Raw genomic sequence first — 21,480 nt, forward strand, 5'->3', positions numbered from 1 at the left:
TTACCCTATCTATTCCCCTCATGATCTTATACATCTCTATAAGATCACCCCTCTTAAGTCCTCGCCTGCCCAACCTCCCCCTATAGCTCAAACGCTCGTCCTGGCAACATCCTCGTAAATCTTCCTGGCACTCTTTCCAGCTTAACAACATCCTTCCTATAGCAAGGTGACGCAAACTCAACACAATACTCCAAATGTGACCTCACGGATGTCTTGTACAATTGTAACATAACATCCCAACTTCTATACCCTGACTGACGAACTCCAAACTTACCAAATGCTTTGATTAAGTGAATAGACAATAGACAATAGGTGCAGGAGGAGGCCATTCGGCCCCTCGAGCAGCACCACCATTCAATGTGATCATGGCTGATCATCCCCAATCAGTACCCCTTTCCTGCCTACTCCTCATATCCTCTGACTCCACTATTTTTAAGAGCCCTACCTAGCTCTCTCTTGAAAGCATCCAGAGAACCTGCCTCCACTGCCCTCTGAGGCAGAGAATTCCACAGACTCACCACTCTCTGTGTGAAAAAGTGTCTCCTCGTCTCCGTTCTAAATGGCTTACTTCTTATTCTTAAACTGTGGCCCCTGGTTCTGGACTCCCCCAACATCGGGAACATGTTTCCTGCCTCTAGTGTGTCCAAACCCTTAACAATCTTGTATGTTTCAATGAGATCCCCCTCATCCTTCTAAACTACAGAGTGTACAAGCCCAGCTGCTCCATTCTCTCAGCATATGACAGTCCCGCCATTCCGGGAATTAACCTTGTAAACCTACGCTGCACTCCCTCAATAGCAAGAATGTCCTTCCTCAAATTAAGTCCATATAGACAGCGTTTACGGTTTTGCCCTGGTCAATCTTTCTGGTCACTTCTTCAAAAAACTCAATCAGATTCGTGAGACACGATGTCCCTCGCACAAAACCACGCTGAATATCCGTCAACAGTCCCTGTGTATACAAATCCATATATATCTTATCCCTCAGAATACTCTCCAGTAATTTACCTACCACAGACGTTAGGCTCACTGGTCTGAAGTCCCCAGGCTTTCCTTACAGCCCTTCTTTATTCAACATTGCCTTTTCTCACTTCACTGTGTCTAATTATACATTTTAGCCAGGGCGACTGAAATTTCTTCCCACAGTATCCTCGGATATATCTGATCAGGCCCAGGAGATTTATCTACCTTCATACGCTTTAAGACGTCCGACCGTAATACACTTCCTCGACCATATTACGGACTGTCCTCAAGACATTTCAATTAACTGTCACCATATCCCCAATCTTCATGTCTTTCTTCATGATAGAAACTGAGGAGAAATACGCATTGAGGACCTTGCCCATCTCCTCTGGCTCCACACAAAGATGACCAATTGGGCTTCTGAGGGGCCCTATTCTCTCTTTAGTTACGCTCTTTCCCTTAATGTACATAAAATCTCTGGATTTTCCATAATATTATCTGCCAGAGCTATCTCCAGTCCCGTTTGCCCTCCTGATTTCCTTTTTTAAGTTTGCTCCTCAGTTCCCAGAACTCCTCCAGGGATACACTTGAACCTAGCTGTCTATACCTGTCCCATGCCCCCTTCTTTTTCCTGACCAGAGCCTCAACTTCTCTTTAGTCCATGGTTCCTAACTGCCACCTGCCATTCCCTTCACTCTAACAGGGATGTGCATGCCTCAAACCCTTGCTGATCACACTTTTAATACCATCCCGCTTTCCAGACGTTCCATTGCCCCCAAACAATCTATTCCAATCAACTCAAGCGAATTCCTGACTAATACCATCAATGTTGGCCTTGCCTCACTTCAGAATTTTAACTTGTGGGACTGTCTGCCTTTCTCCATAACCAATTTAAAGTTAATAGAACAGTGGTCGCTGGTCCCAAAGGGCTCACTCACTGACACTTCAGTCTCTTTCCCTTCCCAATTTTCTAAGCGTAGATCAAACTTTGCCCTCTCCCGTGTAAAGCCCTCTACATATTGTCCAAGGAAACTTTCTTGAACACATTTGATAAAATCAACCTTGTCTAATCCTGTGAAAATATGACAGTCCCATTCGATACTAGGAAAGTTAAAATCCCATACTATGACAACGTTATTAGTTCTGTAGCTGCCTGCAATCTCCTGGCATATTTGCTCATCTAATTCACATTGACTTTTTGGGGGCCTGCAGTATACTCCACAAAAGGTGATCATCGCCTTTTTATGTCTCAGCTCCACCCATACAGACACACTGGACGAACGATGTCATCTCAGATTACTGCCGTGACATTCTCTTTAATCAATAAAGCAACACACCATCCTCTTTTACCCCCACCTCTATCATTTAGCTGCTTTGCCTCTCCTTCTCTTAGCCAGGGTTCTCACTTCACCCAGCATCACTGAAACAGATGATCTGGTAATCAGTGAATCAGTAAGCGGATACATTTCCCAGACTATAATGCTACAAAGCTGCTTTATATATGTGAGTTTTTAAATGGAGGAATATTAACCTCTGGTTCCAGTTCAGGTACATAGACAATTCAACTCTTGTCTCTTGGTTCTTCCCTCAGGGACGATGCTTTCTCAGACAGCCTCAGCCAGAAAGCGGACAGTGAGGCCAGCAGTGGGCCGCTCCTGGATGATAAGGCCTCGTCGAAGAACGATCTCCAGTCCCCATCAGACAACTTGCCAGAGTTTTCCTTCGGAGGCGTCCTGGGCAGGTATGGCCATCCTTTCTCCGCCCACAATGTCCATTCAGTTGTGGGCTCTCGGAGGCTGCGTTTCGGATTGAGAAGTTTGAAGAAGGGTCTCGACCCGAAACGTCGCCTATTCCTTCTCTCCAGAGATGCTCTCCAGGGATGCTGAGTTACTCCAGCATTTTGTGTCTACCTTCGATTTAAAGCAGCATTTGCAGTTCTTTACTAGACAGTCAGTCATTGAAGCTCTGTTTGGAATAGGGGAAGGGTTTGATTTAAAAAGTCATTCATATCGTTTAACTAACTAGTAGTAAGCTGTACTTCCTGGGGCTCTGGGTGCATCAGGTATATGGGAGAGGTGGGGATAGTCTCTCACATTGCATTGGCCTCGCCCCCCTCCCCATCCCAAACAAGTTTAATATCAGTGGTCGTCCTGATAATCTCCCACCTCAGTTGGAAGATTAGTCACCCTTCACTTGGGAGGACACGAAACTGAGACATGAAACCAAGACTTCCTTGCCCGCTCAGATTATTGTAAAGCCAGCACAATGGTGCAGGTAGAGCCACTGCTTGACACCTCCAGAAACCTGAGTTAGAAACAGAAACATAGAATACAGGTGCAGAAGTAGGTCATTTAGCCCTTCGAGCCGGCACCGCCATTCAATATGATCATGGCTGATCATCCAAAATTAGTAGCCCATTCCCGCTTCTCCCCATATCCCTTGATTCCGTTAGTCCAAAGAGCTATCTTAGGATTCGATCCTGACACCGGGCAGTGCCAGTGTGGAGTTTGCAAATTCTCGCTGTGATCACGTGGGCTTCCTCCGGTTGCTCCTGTTCTCTCCCACATCCCAAAATCAAGTGGGTTGGTAGATTAATTAGGCTCTGTACATTGCCCCTGGTAGATAGGTGAGTGGCAGAAGCTGGGAGACGTTGATGGTAACATTTGGAGAGTAAATGGGATTAGTATGGGATTTGTGCTTGATGGTCAGTATGTACCTGGTGTGCCGAAGGGCCTGATTCTATGCTGTATAATTCTTTTTTTTTTTTTAAATCCATATTTTCTTATGACATAGGCCATTCAGCCCATCGAGTTTATGCCGGCTCACAGAACAATCCATTCCCCCACAAATTTTCTCTGCAACCTATTCTCCCCACATTCCCATCAATTTCACCCCAGATTCTACCACTCATCTACACCCTTGGGACAACTAACAACATCCAATTAACCAACCTGCCCGCACGTGTGAGAAAACCAGAGAAACTGTGGGAAAGCCACTTGGTCACAGGGAGAACTTCACATAGAAAGCAGCTGAGGTTAGGATCAAACCCGGGTCTCTGCAGTGCGGCAGCAGCTCTACTCGCTGTGCTGTCGGCACCATTTTGAACAAAAGCAGTGTCCTGACCAAGCCTTCAATGGACGTCACTGCAGTTGGCGGTTGTGCCCCAACATTGCTTCATCTCTGATGACAAACACACTTCAATTGTCCTCCATTGTCTGTGACCCTGGAGACAATGATCTGAATGATACCAATGCCTGCCTTTCTGTTTCAGGGTGCGACTAAGGTCGGACGGTGCCGCCATCCAGCGCCGTCGGAGCGGTGGCGATGCACACAGCCCAGTCAGGGGGTCTGGACCGGCCATTGACACCCCACCACGGGCTGCCGCCTGCCCCAGCAGCCCCCACAAGATCTCCGTCAACCGGAGCCGGATGGAGAGCCCAGAGAAGAGGCGGCTGGCCGCCTTCGGCAGCGCCGGAAGCATCAACTATCCCGATCGGAAGAATCTGGGAGAGGGTCTTCCTATGCGGCAGACCTCTCTCTCCACCCGCCACAGCAGTCTCGGCGATCACAAGGCCCTGGAGGCGGAGGCACTGGCCGAGGTAAGGGGATGGTAGATGAGGGAGGCATTGCAAAGGGGCAAGGCAGGCGGTTGCCTCAGGGATGAGCTGGGGCAACACCACGGCTCTGCGGCTCAAAGTCTTCTCCGACCTGTTAGTGTTCCCACTCCGGGTCCACAGACAATGGATGTGAGGACTAGGAAGAGCCACTGCACATTGTCGAAGCCCTTGGCCACTCCTCTTGACAAATGCAATAGACAATAGATAATAGACTCGTCTCCTCGTCTCCGTTCTAAATGGCTTACTCCTTATTCTTAAACTGTGGCCCCTGGTTCTGGACTCTCCCAACATCGGGAACACGTTTCCTGCCTCTAGCGTGTCCAAACCCTTAACAATCTGATATGTTTCAATGAGATAACCTCTCATCCTTCTAAACTCCAGAGTGTACAAGCTCCATTCTCTCAGCATATGACAGTTCCGCCATCCCGGGAATTAACCTTGTAAACCTACGCTGCACTCCCTCAATAGCAAGAATGTCCTTTCTCAAATTAGGGGACCACAACTGCACACAATACTCCAGGTGTGGTCTCACTAGGGTTCTGTACAACTGCAGAAGGACCTCTTTGCTCCTACATTCGATTCCTCTTGTTATAAAGGCCAACATGCCATTCGCTTTCTTCACTGCCTGCTGTACCTGCATGCTTACTTTCATAGACTGATGTACAAGGGCCCCCAGATACCGTTGTACTTCCCCCTTTCCCAACTTGATGCCATTTAGATAGTAATCTGCCTTCCTGTTTTTGCTACCAAAGTGGATAACCTCACATTTATCTGCATTAAACTTCATCTGCTATGCATCTGCCCACTCCCTCAACCTGTCCAAGTCACCCTGCATTCTCATAGCATCCTCCTCACAGTTCACACTGCCACCCAGCTTTGTGTCATCTGCAAATTTGCTAATGTTACTTTGAATCTCTTCATCCAAATCATTGATGTATTTGTAAATAGCTGCGGTCCCAGCACCGAGCCTTGCGGTACCCCACTAGTCACTGCCTGCCTGAAAGGGACCCGTTAATCCCTACTCATGTTTCCTGTCTGCCAACCACTTCTCTATTCATGTTAGCACTTTACCTCCAATACAATGTGCCCTAATTTTGACCACTAATCTCCTATGTGGGACCTTATCAATCTTTGAGGAACTTGAGGTGAGGGGGCAATGATTTAATGAGAACCTGAGGGGCAACTAAGAGTTGTAGGTGTATGGAATGAGCTGCCGGAGGAGGTAGTTGAGGCAGGTACTATCTCTATGTTTAAAATAAATTTGGACAGATACATGGATAGGATTGGTTTAGAGGGATATGGAACAAACTCAGGCATATGGGACTTAGTGTGGATGGGGCATGTTGGTAGGTGTGGGCACGTTGGCCGAAGGTCTTGTTTTCCGTTGCAGGATGTTCTATGATGTTCTCTAGACTTGAGGGCTTGAGCAATGAAGAGAGACCAGATAAGCACAGAGTGATTTTCCTTGAGCAAAAGAGGCAAGAGTGACCTTATTAGATTTATAAAATTACGAGGACCATATACTGGGTGGGTGATCAAAGACAATTTTCTGGCGTAGAGCCTAAAACTAAAAGCATCAGGTTTAAGGGAAAATATTTTTAAGGGACCTGAGGGACGCACTTTTCACACAGACGGTGGTAGGTATGTGAGCTGGCAGAAGAACTGGTAGAAATGGATACAACATTTAAATAGCAGGTACACCGAGAAGAAATGTTTGAAGGGGTGTGGGTAAACACAGGCAAATGGGATTAGTGTAGACAGGCAAACACAAAATGCTGGAGTAATTCTGGAGAGAAGTGATGGGTGGTGTTACGGGTCGAGACCCTTCTTCAGACTGTAGACGGTACTTAGTGTGGACAAGCACCTTGGCTGGCATGGATGAGTTGGGCCGAAGGGCTCATTTCTGTCTGCTATAATTCAATGACTCGAGCCAGCACGTTATCGTGGCTTTAGTTCTGGGGCTAATGTTCCTGTTTTCTCTCTGACCAGGACATAGAGAAGACCATGAGCACGGCGCTGAACGAGTTGCGTGAGCTGGAGCGCCAGAACACGGCCAAGCAGGCGCCAGACGTGGTGCTGGACACCCTGGAGCAGATGAAGAGCCCGCAGACTGGTGCTGCCAATTCTGAGCCGGCCAGCCCGCTGCACACCATTGTCATCCGCGACCCCGACGCTGCCATGCGGCGCAGCTCCAGCTCCTCCAGCGAGATGATGACCACCTTCAAGCCGGCCCTGTCGGCACGGCTGGCCGGCTCCCAACTCAGGCCCCCGCCTGTGAGACCGGTTCGGCCAGTCATCCAGCACCGCTCCAGCAGCAGCGGCAGCAGCTCGGGGGTGGGCAGCCCAGCCGTCACCCCCACCGAGAAGGTCTTCCCCAACAGCGGCACTGACAAATCCGGCACCATGTGACCCCGACCGCCTCCGGAGCTCCGCTCCGAGGGCACAGCTCGGGCCTACTTCCGGTGAGAGCACCGGACGCCGGGCTCATTCCCAGCCTGAAGCACCACCTGACCAATGGAAGGAAGCCTTCCCGCATCGTACTTCCGTTCCAATCCTTTTAATCAACTAGACGGGGATGGATGTGCAGTCACAATCGCACCCGGTGAAACGGACCTCTCTGGGAACCACTGGCAATTCACAGAGCAGGTCCCCTAAGAGAACGGCCCTCTCCCTGCACGTACTGAGCATGCTCTGGAGAGCTGGCAACCCAAGCAATATAAGGAGGAACAAGGACCACGTGCTGTGGGAAGTCAACGACGGAATGAGAGGGGAGTGAAGCAACAAAGCACGCATCATCTCAGCACTGACTGAGAACCTGTGGGAGTTCGTCCTTCAGTTTCTTCCCCCCCCCCCCCCCCCCCCCCAAGCTGCCCTCCCTTACCCACACCCAACTGTTGAGGTTACACCACAAATCAACTCTCTGGCACCCAGTATCGACGCTATAAATAGATGACAATGGCAAGCGCTTTGCTCCACCTGCTTGTAGTGGGCAAGGTGGGGATGGGAGGAGGGTGTGGGCGATGACATATAAATATTGTAGCACAGTATTACAAGTTTAATTAATTAATATCGCAATTGTACTTAATGCGGCATAACGTAACAATAATATGGAATTTAGGCAAAGAGTGTGTGTTTAAAATATGTAGATTAACTTATCCTACTTTTTGTGAAACATTTAATCAATGTAGTATTCCTTTTGTAAGAAAATGTTCTCAATGTACATAGTGTCACTGAAACAGGCAAAGGCACTGCGTGATAATTAATGTGATAATTCATCATCTCCTTTGACATCACATTGTCATGAAGGTTCTTTGAGTTTACATTAGGGTTTGGAAGGGGTGGGGGAAGTTCTCTGAGGATTGATGGGTGCTGCATGGTTAACACCATCATACACATCAGAAAAGATTCACCTAGAAACAGGTCCTGAGAGATGGAGGTTTCTGCGGACATTCTGTACTCTCTGCCTCTTCATTTGTTGAAGACAGCAATACAAGCTTTGTAGCTGGGAGCTCTAATAACTCAGCACAGGACAGGGACAGAACCAGACTCCTGGCATTTAGTGTGTGCTTAGTCAAGTGTTGATGCCGTTCCCAAAGCCATGTTGAGAAAGTTCATCAACCTACTGACAAGCCATCCTGATTAATAAAGCAGAGACAGGCCCTTCAGCCCAACTAGTCCATGCCAAGTAAGATGTCTACCTAAGCATCACATTTGCTTGCATTTATTCCATACGCCTCTAAATCCTTCCTATCCATGTCCAAATGTATTTTAGATGTTGTTATAACCTTTACCATTTGGAGAACATTAAGGTTTGCAATGTATTAGATTATAACCCATGTAAGGAGATGAGCCTCTTCTGGTCACTGCAGCTAGATTTAGGCAGGGCTACCCATTTCCCATTCTTGGCAAACAGGACTGAGATTTTGTCGTCCTCTCCTCTCTGTGAAAATGTCTTTTAGGTGTTGTTATGTACCTACCTCTACCATACAACATGGAAACAGGACCTTCGGCATGTAAGGTAGTCCAATTTGCCCACATTTGGTCCATATGCTTCTAAACCTTTCCTATTCATGGCAGCTTCTAGCGCCCACCACTCTCCCTGTTGAAAATGTTCCCCTCTCACCTTAAATGTATGCCCTCTAGTTTTTGACTTCCCTACCCTGGGGAAAAGACTGTGACCAATCACATTATCTACATCCCTTACGATTTTATATACCTCTATTAGGTCAGGCCTCAGCTTTCAGCACTCCTGTGAAAACAAAACCTAACCCATCAAGCCTCTCCTTATGACTCATGCGCTCCAGTCCCAGCAATATTTTCATGAATTTTTTCTGCACCCGTTCCAGCTTAATGACATCTTACAGTACTCCTAGTGCAGTCTTACTATGCCTTGTACAGCAATGATGTTCTAATTCCTGTACTCAATGCACTGACCGATGAAGGCAAGCATGCCAAAAGCCTTCTTCACTGCCTTGCCTCCCTGCGTCCTGTCAAGATGTTTAAAATGATGGCCTATATAACATGAAAGGCCAGTGTTGTTTATTCTGCTTTGCAAACAAGTCAAGAGGAATTTCTAAAGTCCCAACACCACTGCCACTAACCTCGATGGAGGAGCTGGAGCTCTTTCTTGCTCACGTTTTGAAGCCTGAAAACAGGGGAAGAAGCTGGTGGTATGCGCTTTCATGCTTTTATAAGGAGAGGAGATGACATGACCAGGGTGGGAAAAGTCTGGTTATGTTGGCTGCTTTCCTGAGGCAGCATGAATTGTAGATGGAGTCAATGGTGGGAGGTCTGGTCTGTGTGATGGATTTGGCTACATCTGTCTTGGGCAAAGCCGATCCCAAACATGATGATGTCACTACACAGACCTGTACAATAGCAACTTGTATTCTCATAGACTCATACAGTCGGGAAACAGGTCCTTCAGTCCCAGTCCGTGCCGTCCGTCAACCACCCATTTACGCTTATCCTATTTTATTCACCACACATTCCCAACAACTCTCCCCCAAATTGTACCACTCACCTGCACAGCAGGGGCAATTTACAGAGGTCAATTGACCTACCAACCTGCACATTTTGGGGGGAAACACACGTTTACAGGGAAAACATGCAAACTCCATACAGACAGCACCAAAGGTTTAAATCTGGGTCGCTGGAACCATGAGACAGCAGTTCTATATTTGCACCACTGTGCTCTGTGTGTAGTACATTTGTAAGTTGGATGTCTAATACAAAATCCAGAGACAGTTTGCATGTTGTTTTCAGATGAAGTATGACATTGTAAGTCATGAAGGGGCATTGGTTTTAATCCAATATGCTTTGTTACGGCAAGAATTTAATTTTAATTTTAATGGAGCACAAAGAGATGGGGCAGGCAAGGCAAACTGGAAACGGTCATCCTGACTATCTTTAATCCTGTGAATTGTAAGGGAGGTCAAAGAAATGTGCTGCCCATAGGGTTGTTAACACTGGCTGCAGATATGTCGGGAGTTTTGATGATTCTACCTCACAGCAGCTTTCTTGAAAAACTATGGAAGAACAAACTTTTTTCATGTCCCAGGTTTGCTGACATCAGAGTCTTAATAGTCAATCCTCAAGAGTCCAGGACAACCCTAAAACCCCATTTCATAATGAATAAGAATAAAAAGCACATTATTTTTCCATGAACCGATTTCCCGGTGGCCTGGTTGGTCTGTGCTAGGTGGAATCCAGGCCTGGCTGCAGGGTTACAGGTTTGACTAGCCTTGTGGCCAGGGATAGCAGTTCAGGCATTACACTGGAGAGGTTACTGGTCTGGCTGGTACAAGATAAGGGGTAAGCTGGGCTCTACCCTACGTAGCAGGGTCACAGGCCTGATCCAAGCTGGACTGCCATCTCTAAAGGCCACGGGATGTAAGGATTGTCCATGCATTAGATCCAATGTTTCCTTGGGTCCGTGGAAACTGAAATTTGGCAGGAGGAAGGGTTATGAAAGAGCAAACCTGCCTTTAGCTGTGCTCAATGAGTAATCATATTCTGAGACTGCAGACACTGAGATTTGGAGCAAAAAGTAAACTGTTGGAGGCTTCAGCAATTTGTTGTTTGCTTTCCCAGAGAGCCTGAAGGGTGGATATGTAGAAAGAGAGCGTATTGATGCAAGTGAGCAAGTGAACCATTAGATGACTGTGAGAGAGATTGCTGTAATATTTGAAGCTGCTCTGAGGACAGTTGGAGATCCGCTGTATGTCTGCGTAGCATGGGCCCCACCTGCTTGCTTAAAACAGTTGGCTTATAAAAGTGCCAATGTCTTCAGTTCCCTAACCATCCTAGTTGATAAGCACAAAATTCACATCAGGTACTTTAAATGATTGTATTGGGTGACTTGATCCAGTTGCAACATTAGAATCCTCTGGAAATCTGAAACAAGAGAGAAACAGGCAAAGGTTGGCAAATCCGGCAGTGTCCCTGCACAGAGACAGACTGTGTTTCGGACCGAGGACCTGTCCTCAGAGCTGGAAACCTTTAACATGAACAGCCTCTCAGCAAGTGCTGAACTGGGGAAAGAATGCTAGAGGAAAATGCAGGAAATGGGTTTGTGACAGGAAAGCCATTTTTTGCTATATACACGTTTACCTGAATTTCTCCCATAGGCAACGGGAACAGAAGGGAACATTCAGGTAAACCTGTTTAAAACAGAATGTGGTCTTCCTGTAAAGAAGCCCTTCCTGTCACTGACACATTTCCTGTAGGTGAATATCTTCCATTACTTCTCAGGACATGTCAATGAGCTTGACATGCAGCAACATACATAAAAAGCTCCATTTAAGAAGTGCATGAACAAATCATCAGATCGCTCAGGCTACGCCTCAGGGCTGTGTTCTGGTATATACTGGAACGGACGAAGCGGGTTTATTTTTCCATTGAGCTTCTTTCTACCTGACCCATCCACTGTTTCCCTTTGGGATATGGACTGCAACTGGAATAGTGCCACCATGTGCAGCGGTGTGCAGGAGGAGCAGCCTTGACTCTACTGATAAGGCCACAGAGTTGGATTGAGCCCACAACCTTCCAATTCAGAGAGACTGCTCTCTCAGCTGACATGGCCATCATATCATATAACTTATAAAACTCTGATCTTGGATTTGTGTGTGTGCGTGTGTGTGTCTTTTCATATGTGATTCACATCTCCTCAAAAACACGACACGGTAACGGTAAAAATTTTACATATTCCGGTAGAGATTTACCTCGTGATTTCGAAAATCCCCTCATCTGAAAATTTGATTAATTATTTTCCGAGTTTTTTTTACAATCTGACATCTTTTTAAAATCTAACTGCTGAAGCGAGCTGATGACGTCACAATACCTTTGCTCCTCGCGGCCAGCTGCGCAGAGTTTTCAACGCGCAGCCATGAGCTGCGAGTTACGTGGCCCAGCCGCCGCCCCCCCCCAACGGGTCCCCCTTAGTCTTGTAGGCATTAAAGTTACCAGCTTTTGTCTCCTAAATTGGGAGGATCAGTAACAAGAAATAGATTTAACAATCGTCAAAGAAGGTATGAAGGCAAAACTGGTTCCTTTAAATGAAACTTGTTGCTCTGAGTCTGGAATCCAATGTGTGTTTGGACTGTGGATGTAGTTAGTTTGCTGAACTGGGTGAAAAGGGAGAGTGGAGGGTTGTGGGGATGGATGAGAATTATGGGCACGAGCACAAAGAACTCTCCTGTGTCATATAGCATAGAAACAGGCCCGTCAACCCACCATGTATGTGCCCACTATCAATTGCCACCTAAACTAATTCCAATTTACCAGCATTTTGTCCATGCCCTTCTAAAGTTTGGCAGTTTAAGTGCTTGGCTTGGTACATGTTAAATGTTCTGTGAGTCTCTGTCTCCACTACCATCTTAGGCAATGCCTTCCAGATTCCAATCACCCTCTGGGTAAAATAAAAAGTCCTCGATGCCCACTAAACTCCTGCTTCCTCATTCTAAACACGTCTTTGTGTTATTGACGACTCTTTTATGGGGAAAAATGCCCCGTTCTTCCTCTTACAATTTTGTCTATCAAATATTCCCTCAGAAACATAGAAACATAGAAATTAGGTGCAGGAGTAGGCCATTCGGCCCTTCGAGCCTGCACCGCCATTCAATATGATCATGGCTGATCTTCCAACTCAGTATCCCGTACCTGCCTTCTCTCCATACCCCCTGATCCCCTTAGCCACAAGGGCCACATCTAACTCCCTCTTAAATATAGCCAATGAACTGGCCTCAACTACCCTCTGTGGCAGAGAGTTCCAGAGATTCACCACTCTACTCCAAGGCAAACAGCCTCCTCTACTCCAAGGCAAACAAACATTGTTGACTTTGTGTCCTCATGATAGAGCTGAGATCCTACAACCATCTGTCAATTTCAAATTACTTCGAAAAGCAGATCAACTGTGGTCAGTATCTGGACGTGTTCTATGCATGTGGCCCTCGATGCTGCAGGCAGATCATTTCTTTTGCAAACCATAAAATCTGCTTCCATATCATGAATAATTACAAGCGATGTGACTGTGAGGGATATAATGTAGCTGACATTTGTATATTTTAAATACATTCTCAGGAGGACAGATATCCCTGGCATAGCCTTAGCTGCCTCAGATGGTGGTCGTGACAGCAGTTTCATACAGCTAGGTGGCTTGTAAAGCAACTCAGGCAGTTGTTGGACAAGTGTCATCTATGACAGGGAGAGTAAGAACATAATTTCTTTCCCTATGAATGATTTGTGTTTTTTTCAGTAACTCAGTCAATTTAAAGGAAACCAATTAAAAACAAAAGAAATTAATCGAATTATTAAATTGTAGACACAAGGAATTGCAGATGCTGACATACAAAAAAAGCACAAAGTGCTGGGGAACTCAACAGGTCATGCAGCATCTCTGGAGAACATGGATAGGCAATATTTTGGATCGGGACTGAAGGATATCTACCTAAAAAGTTGCCTATCCATGTTCTCCGGAAATGTTGTCCAGATCCGCTGAGGTACAGCAGCACTTTGTCTTTTTATCCAATTATTAAACTATCACGGGGGAATTATCTGGACCATTTTCCCAGTTTATTTGTTTTATTGCCAGTAACAGAATCATATCCCACTCTTCTACCCCAACCTCAGCTCTGACTGGGGCAGGGGCAATGGCAAGGAATGGAAAGGAGTTACTACCAGCAAAGGAGTATATTCCACAAACAAGCGTTTCTTCTCACGGGGCAGCTACTTTTGAGCTCCTCCTGCCTTGTTGCATTCTGGTACAAGATCTTCACAGATAGTCTGGAAATTCTGTCAAACATATAGCAAGATTTTTTTCCAAATTGACATGAAATAGAATTAGCCTGATCCACTCACCGAGATTTTGCACTCAATAGCTAAATAGCTTGATGTTTAATTATAATGCAAATGTCTAATTTGTTATCCTTAACAGTAAATAATGTAGTAACTTCATGGAGTGACTTTACTCCACGTATGTGGAGTTTAACAGTAATCTCACTTTCTGTGTTGAATTAAACTCCTTTGGTTTCTAATTATTTTTGTAAGTATCCTTTGGGCGTATGACATTTTATTTTGATACTGTGAATGGATGTTCACTTTTTTCCCCACAATGATTGTTCATATTATGTGCTATACAGATATATGTACATATATATATATATAAAAGAAGTCTTGTTGTCAATCTTGTTCTGTACTGTGTGAAACAGACTTGCTTACTCATTCCTCTCTGCTATCCCTTCCCAACTCCAACAGTGCTAATTGACAACCTTGGCCTCTGACACGACCAAAATCAAGGTGCCAAAGGGAAAACGGGAGTAATTAATGTTTTATCATGAATCTTATTCCTTTCCCACACTGATCCAACACATGGAGAGTGAGTTCCCATGGTCTACATATTGACTCAAAGCTGCCTGTGGCCAGCAGGTCTATTGGGCATTCCAAGCTATCACACCATCAGAATGAAGAACTTCATAGCTTCAAAATGAGAGGACCAATCTTCTCAGAAGCTGCAGGGCAGGAAGGAACAAACATTATTCTCCTTCAGACATCTCTGCAGAAGTGTCCCCGTCCCTCATAGCCTTGCCTCTCCTTATGCTAGTATAATTCCCCTGCCCAAGTACACCCTCGCCTACTTCCCACCCCTCTCGTTCCCCAGTCATTAAAGATACACTCCTAAAGAATCCACCAAATTAGCAGTAGACAATCTCCACTTACCGAGCATTCTCAGCACCAAGTTCATCACATTCACATTCCCAGTCTGGCCATTTGTTTCAACCTTTTCCCTGCCAAAGACGTATGGCCTAAGAAATCTGTAGCTGTACTGGTGGGTGACGGAGTGCATGACCTTACCAGGCCACAATCTAACACATGTCAACTTGTGCAATCATATCCTTCCCTCCACACTATCAATCATTTGCCTGCACATTATTAACACTAAGAAAGATTGGTGAGTCACCTGGTGTGGGCATAAAATTCACTGTCAGATATACTGAAAGTCTTTTCTTTTTGAGTGTAGAAAAATGATACAGTCTTTGTGGAGGCATCCGTATGCATCTTTTGACCAATTCTCTGAGTCAACTGAGTAATCAGAAGATGGCCATGATCACATTAAATGGCAGTGCTGGCTCAAAGGGCTGAATGGCCTACTCTTGCACCTATTGTCTATTGTCTATTGTCTAAGACAATGAATGAACCAGGACAGCGCCTACACTCAACACCTTTGTAACTTCCTTCTGGCCCTTCCAAATATTTCCTTCTCTGAATCATAAGTTTAGACCACCTCCATTAATTTTCCATAGACTTTGGTCTCAAAACCAGATGAAGTGCATACCTAGTGGGAGACTGGGGTACTGAAGTGGGGAGAATGCTACAAGTTATGTCCAATCTAGGAATGTTTGAAGTTGCCCTCGGAAAGGAAAAACATTACAATCTTCTAGTGAGCCAGTCTTTGTATGATGGGTCTCTCATTCTCCTGAAAGTTACTGAATGCCTTGCTGCCCAGTCTTACATCTCCATCAATTCCCTCATTCCCTGTCTTTGCCAATTCGTAAGTGGATAGCTCAGTTGCATGCAAAGTATTTACACTGGCCTTGCTTTTGATTTCATGTTAACACATCAAGCAAAAATCAACCCGGGACTTTAAGGACGCCAGATGGAGTATTTGTTTCCTCTTCCAGCGGGAGCTGGCCTGAAGATGAAACTGATGGCACATGCTTGTTATCCGCTGCCAATACTTGATCTCCAAATTTAACATAATTCCCAGAAGGAGCAACAAGCGGGAGATGAGATTTATTTTCTATGCAACAAGTTACTATGATCTGGAAAGGGTGCTACAGTCCGATTCAGTGGGTACTTACAAACGGGATACATATACTTGAAGAGGTGAAATAGTGAAACTTTGAATGGAAATTAGGATTGCTTTTACAAAGAACCGACACCGCACATTGGATGGAATGCCCTCTTTCAGTGCCATGTGAGTCTTCAATCACAGATAAACTTATGTTGCTCATGTATCCATAATTATGATATAAATGCAGTCTGTGCATTCACCAATGTTACAGTTTAACAAAGCTGGAAAATGATAACTCTTCCTAATTGGACTGAATCTCTAAATTTCTCACTTAAGTATCACTGCTGCCCCTCCATCTTTACATGTGTCTCTGCTTCTTTACAGAAGCTGGGTACATGAACAGGGTGCAACATGTCCAACATCAGCTATGATCATAATGGATTCATAGAACTGTACAGCAGAGACAGGTCCTTTCAGTCATCTCATCCACGATGCCTATCTGCGCCAATCCCATTTGCCTGCATTGTGCTTGTATCCAAACCTTTCCAACCTTAAGTACCTGTCTAAATGCCTTTTAACGTACAATTTGGAGCTGTGTGGGTCAAAAGATAGGAAGAATATCAAAACTAGCTGCTGAGCTAAAAAACTTTGAATTTGGTTTCCTATATCCATCTATTTCCACAGCCCAGCAGTGATACAGTTTGTAATCTGATACTTTAGAATTATGGTTTCCAATTATTTTTAGGCGACCCATTTTATCCAAACCATTTTATCCCTGGGTAAACCATTAATCAAGTTCCCCAGTCGGAGCACCACCATTTATTGAAAGGAGTGGAGGTGGCGACCTATCTGTTCTTACCCCATGACTCATCTAAGGGTCACAGCTCTTACTTTGAAAACTGCTTTATCAAATAAGCAGGTGTTGTTGCAATATAAGTTGGAAGAAGATGAGGAAGGGCTTGGATCGAGGATAATATAGTTTGTGTATAAAATATGTAAGAAATTGGTTTGCAGGATCACGTCTTGTGTGCACCTTGGATTTGATTAAAGATTATGTAAGATTAGCTGTTTCAACCTTGGCTCATTGGGTAGTACACTTGTGCCTCGTTCAAAGGTTGAATTTGAATCTCACTTGCAGGAATCCACACTAATACAACAGGAACAAGAGGCCACTTGGCCCATCAAGCCTGCCTCACCATTCAATATGATCATGGCTGATCTGTCCTAGATTTCATCTCCTCTTCTTTGCCACCTGCCTATCCCTCAATTCTGCACATTAAAAAAATGTATCACCTCTCGTGGCATAGCCTCTACCTCCCTCTGGAGTAGTAAAATGCAAAGATTCACTACCTTTTGCAAGAACATATTCTATGCACCTCAAGTTTAAATGATCGTCCACTTGTAACTATTTCCCTTCATTCAAACCTCTCGCACTTGTCGAAACTTCTGCACATCTAGTTTCTCATATCCCCTTATGTTTCAATAAGATTGCCTCTCATTCATCTAAACTCCAATTAATATAAATTCAATTTCCTTGGCTACTTTTGACATGACAACCTTTTCATCCCCAGAATTAGCTTAACTGTGTGAATCTCTTTTTGACTGCCTCCAATGTCAGTATATCAATTTCCAAACCAAAATCTTGAACGATACCCCATGTGTGCCGTCACCAAAGCTCTGCACATTTGTAATACTTCTTCCCTTCTTCTAAACATCTCACCCCTTGCAAAAAACTACTGCCCCACTGTACTTAATTCATTTGCAGTCTCTCTCCATTTAGATATTAATCTGCTTTTTAATCCTCTTACCAAAGTGCATGACCTCACACTTTCCTACAGTGAACTCCATTTGCCAAGTTTTCACCCACCTCTCTAACTCCTGCTGCAGAGTCCAAATACCACTTCTTGCCCTCCCACCTATTTTTGTGTCATCAGCAAACAGTGATTCCCCCCCCCCCCCCCCCCCCTCACCCATTCCTTCTGACATTAATATATAAATCCACAATTGATCTTTGAGGCACTCCACTAGATATATCCTTCAAGCCTGAATAAGACCTGTTTATTCAAAGATTCCAATACAACACTATCACACACATCTTCAAAAAGAGTTATGTCCTGGTCAATTCTTATCCCTCAGCCAAACCACCATAAAATTGACTAGCACTGTACACACACATACCTGGGTAGATTGCGTCATAACATAATAGATTGGGATAGGTATAACTAAGCCTTTAAAATATGTGTAAAACCAAATCCTTTTTGACAATTTTCAAAAAATTAATTTAACAAACACAATCCCTGTGTTTATGTTGCAGCTCTAGTCACATTGGTTACTTCCTAAGTACCTGTACTTTCAAGTGCCATGATGAAAAGTACCAGTCTTTCTGGATTAGCCATGTCCACACACATTAATGATCAATAATACTTTAACATCTACTGTTACCACACAACACTCCTAACAAAAGATCAACTACCACCTTTTCCATCCATTTTTGGAATATTGTTGGCACACTGAAGGAAACAGAGAATATTGAAGCCTAAGACATTGATTCTTCACGGCCAAATAGTCTATCACAAACCGGTATTATCCACAGCAGTTGCTGCAAATGCCTGTGTGATAATTGGATAGTTTAAAAGCTGCATGCAGCCTCCAGGTCTTTTCTCATTAAGCTACTAGAGCCAATTCCTGCCTTGAACTTTAGGGGTGCACAAGAAACTGCAGATGATGGAATCTCAAGCAAAACACAAAGTGCTGAAGGAATGTAGCGGGTCACAGAGCATCTGGGGACAGATCTGATGTTCTCTAGCACTTTGAATGAACTTTAAGGAGGTGAGGGGGGGTACAGTGGTGCAACTGGTAGAGCTGCTGCCTCACAGCTCCAACGACCTAGGTCCGATGCTGATCTTGGTGCTGTCACAGATTTAGTGGGCAGAAGGGCTTGTTTCCCTACTCTATGACTTTGGTGCCATGCTGGAGATTATGAAGCCACTTGTTCCAATCCATGTTCCAATCATTCGCAAGGGTTTCCCATTGGCCATCCAACCGCAGCTGGTATCATATGTCGTGCATGTATACTTAAAGCAAAACTTACGTAACCTCATATTCTTCTATCTTTGATCATCATCGGCGGCGGTCACTCGAAACGAGTATGATTGTCCTCTCATGGAGGACGCCTGTGCGTGACTTTGTTTAACGTGGGGAGACTGGTGCACAGACAGCCACCACATGGTCCTTGACAGATCTGGGTCAGGATCCAGTGGCATGGAGTCCAAGACGACCGGTGACCCTTTTCTGCTGCAGCCTTCATCCGCCTTCCCTGCCGTTGTGACGCTCCACTAAAGTCAGCCATCATCCTCCGCCTGTTCCACCGTTGAGGTCTTGGGTGGATTGCTTTGTCAAAGACCTCCCCCTCGACCTTCTCATGGATCAAGTCTTTGGTAGGCAATCATCTTCCAATCTGTTAAAATTAAAAAATCGGAACTTTAAAATGAAAACTGTTCCGACATTCTGATGCTGGAAATGCACAATAAGAACTGTTTTGATAGTCCTCGACTATATCCATTTCCCCACAGATGCGGGCTGACTTGCTGAGTATTTCCAGCATTTTTATAATTTTAAATTTCAAGCACCTGCAGTTTTGAACTTGACATGAACTCACTACCACCTCTGTTCCAAGAATGACAACCGTGCAGCAGTTCTATTCTGGTCTCTGACGATGGCCGCCTGCCTCTCTTGCCTCAGTGGTGTCTCTTTTCATTCTTATCTTTGATAACATATTCACCAAATCCGACTTCCATGGCCACATCTCATTGCTTTGCAAAAATCTTCAAACTCAAGGCTGTTATGCTCGGTAAATTTGCTCTTTGAAGAACTGTGATAGCGACCCAACCCTACCATTTGATATTGAACATCTGATGTAAGCAGTGCAGGTAGAATGATTTACCCTTTCTTCTCAATGCTCATGAGTTGTTCATTTTGTCTCATGATGCAGAAAAGTCCTATGTTTTGTACGCTAATATGCTTGGTGTTAACAGTGAGCTTGGACTTGTTCAATGCTGAAGATGGTAGCAGCTGTTCAAGTCATGTCGAGTTTATTGTCATTTACACAATAACGGTGAGGTACAGAACAATGAAAATCTTGTTTGCAGCATCATCACACTCGGACAGCACTCAAAAACATAAATTATACAAAAAATACATGTAAATTCTACAAGACTGTGAAAGTGTGCAAATAAAACCAAGACATTATTGCAAAAATACACAATTGAAAAAGTCGGTAGTGCAAGAGGTAGTCCATAGTGTTCCTTTGCCGAGGTAGGATTAGAGTTGTGCAGGTTGGTTCCAAAACCAGATAGTTGTGGGAAAGTATGTGTAGGACCTCGGGCTCTGGTGGTGTACGACCTCAGGCTCTGTATCTCCTGCCCGACAGTAGCAGTGAGAAGAGGGCATGTGAGAGTCCTTGATGATAGATGATGCCTTTTGAGGGCACTTCATGTGGATGCTTTCAATGGTGGGGAGGGCTGTGCATATGGTGGCCAAGCAGAGTTCACTACTCACTGCAACTTGCGTTCTTGTGTGTTAGAATTGCCATAGCTAGCCATAATGCAACCAGTTCCTCACCCAGTTTCTGACTGATTTCCATGAAAGGTTCATGTGTTTTTCTCCGTTCTTCTGAACTGTGTATTTAAAGGCATGAAAGATGGAGTGGATGCATGTCAAGTATTGAATGGGGAATCCTAACTGGAACAGTAAGTGGACCTTATGCAACTGGTCCCTTTACTCTGATGGTGGGAGCAAGACAAAGGCCATCACTCGTTTCTTGTAGTAAGGCAAAATCATCAACAAATTAAAGCTTTCTGATCAATATCCTTCTGACTTGAGTCTTCTATTTGCTCAGTAACAGATTAAGGAGTTCCCCATTTTCCATGGGTCCTTTCCACCTCTGTCTTGAAGGCAAATGTCAGGAAAAATAATATAAAGATTCCAGTGCAGTCTGGAATAGATTCATCAAACTGATCAATAGCCTCCATATTGCTGTGGAAAGAACACAAGATTGTGGGCTTGCTACCTTTTCTGGGACTACTGACAGTGTTCACTTCACATAAAGCAAGGTATTAAAAGCAGCAATAACACCTTCATGACATTGTCTAACTGCACTACTGTGGCTCATCCATGCCAACTATTGAACTGCATGTGCCTCTGGTGAAGAGTAAACTGTTTTATTGTCATATCTCCCCGAACGGAATAATAATATTCTTGCTTGCAGCTGCACAACATATATGAAAATATAATAATTTGTAAAAATTACAATAAACGAAAAAGGTTCAGTGTATGTGTGTGCGTGTATCTATATAACAAAAAGTCCCATCTTGACCACTTCCTGTCTGCGCTGTATATTGGTTTTAGAAAAAGCGCTGCCATATATCGCTATGATTTTTAGCCATCTTACTCACAATCCTCCTCCGCTCAGGCAGTCCTGAGGATATTTCTGATCGATGAAAAATAAAAAAGTTCTGAGTGTTTAAAAAATCTTGAGATCAGCTGATTAGTCCTATAGCCTCTCAATCACCACGATGAATGTACGCCCCTTCCGGAGGGGGGGGGGGCAGGA

General features: G+C 44.7%; 1 protein-coding gene across 2 annotated transcripts in view; it reads left to right on the forward strand.

Annotated features, from left to right (window-relative positions):
* srgap3 (SLIT-ROBO Rho GTPase activating protein 3) overlaps positions 1–17,814 on the forward strand; it is a 195,558-nt gene extending 177,744 nt beyond the window's left edge. For both annotated transcript variants that reach the window (XM_055647783.1, XM_055647785.1), the window contains 3 exons: positions 2,554–2,703; positions 4,234–4,561; positions 6,569–17,814. In XM_055647783.1, coding sequence (XP_055503758.1) covers positions 2,554–2,703; positions 4,234–4,561; positions 6,569–6,988 — 898 coding nt within the window. In that variant the 3' untranslated portion in view covers positions 6,989–17,814. The remainder of the gene's footprint in view (positions 1–2,553; positions 2,704–4,233; positions 4,562–6,568) is intronic.
* Positions 17,815–21,480: the final 3,666 nt, after the last annotated feature.

Source organism: Leucoraja erinacea, chromosome 16 (assembly GCF_028641065.1).
Source record: "Leucoraja erinacea ecotype New England chromosome 16, Leri_hhj_1, whole genome shotgun sequence".
NCBI classification, from domain to species: Eukaryota; Metazoa; Chordata; class Chondrichthyes; order Rajiformes; family Rajidae; genus Leucoraja; species Leucoraja erinaceus.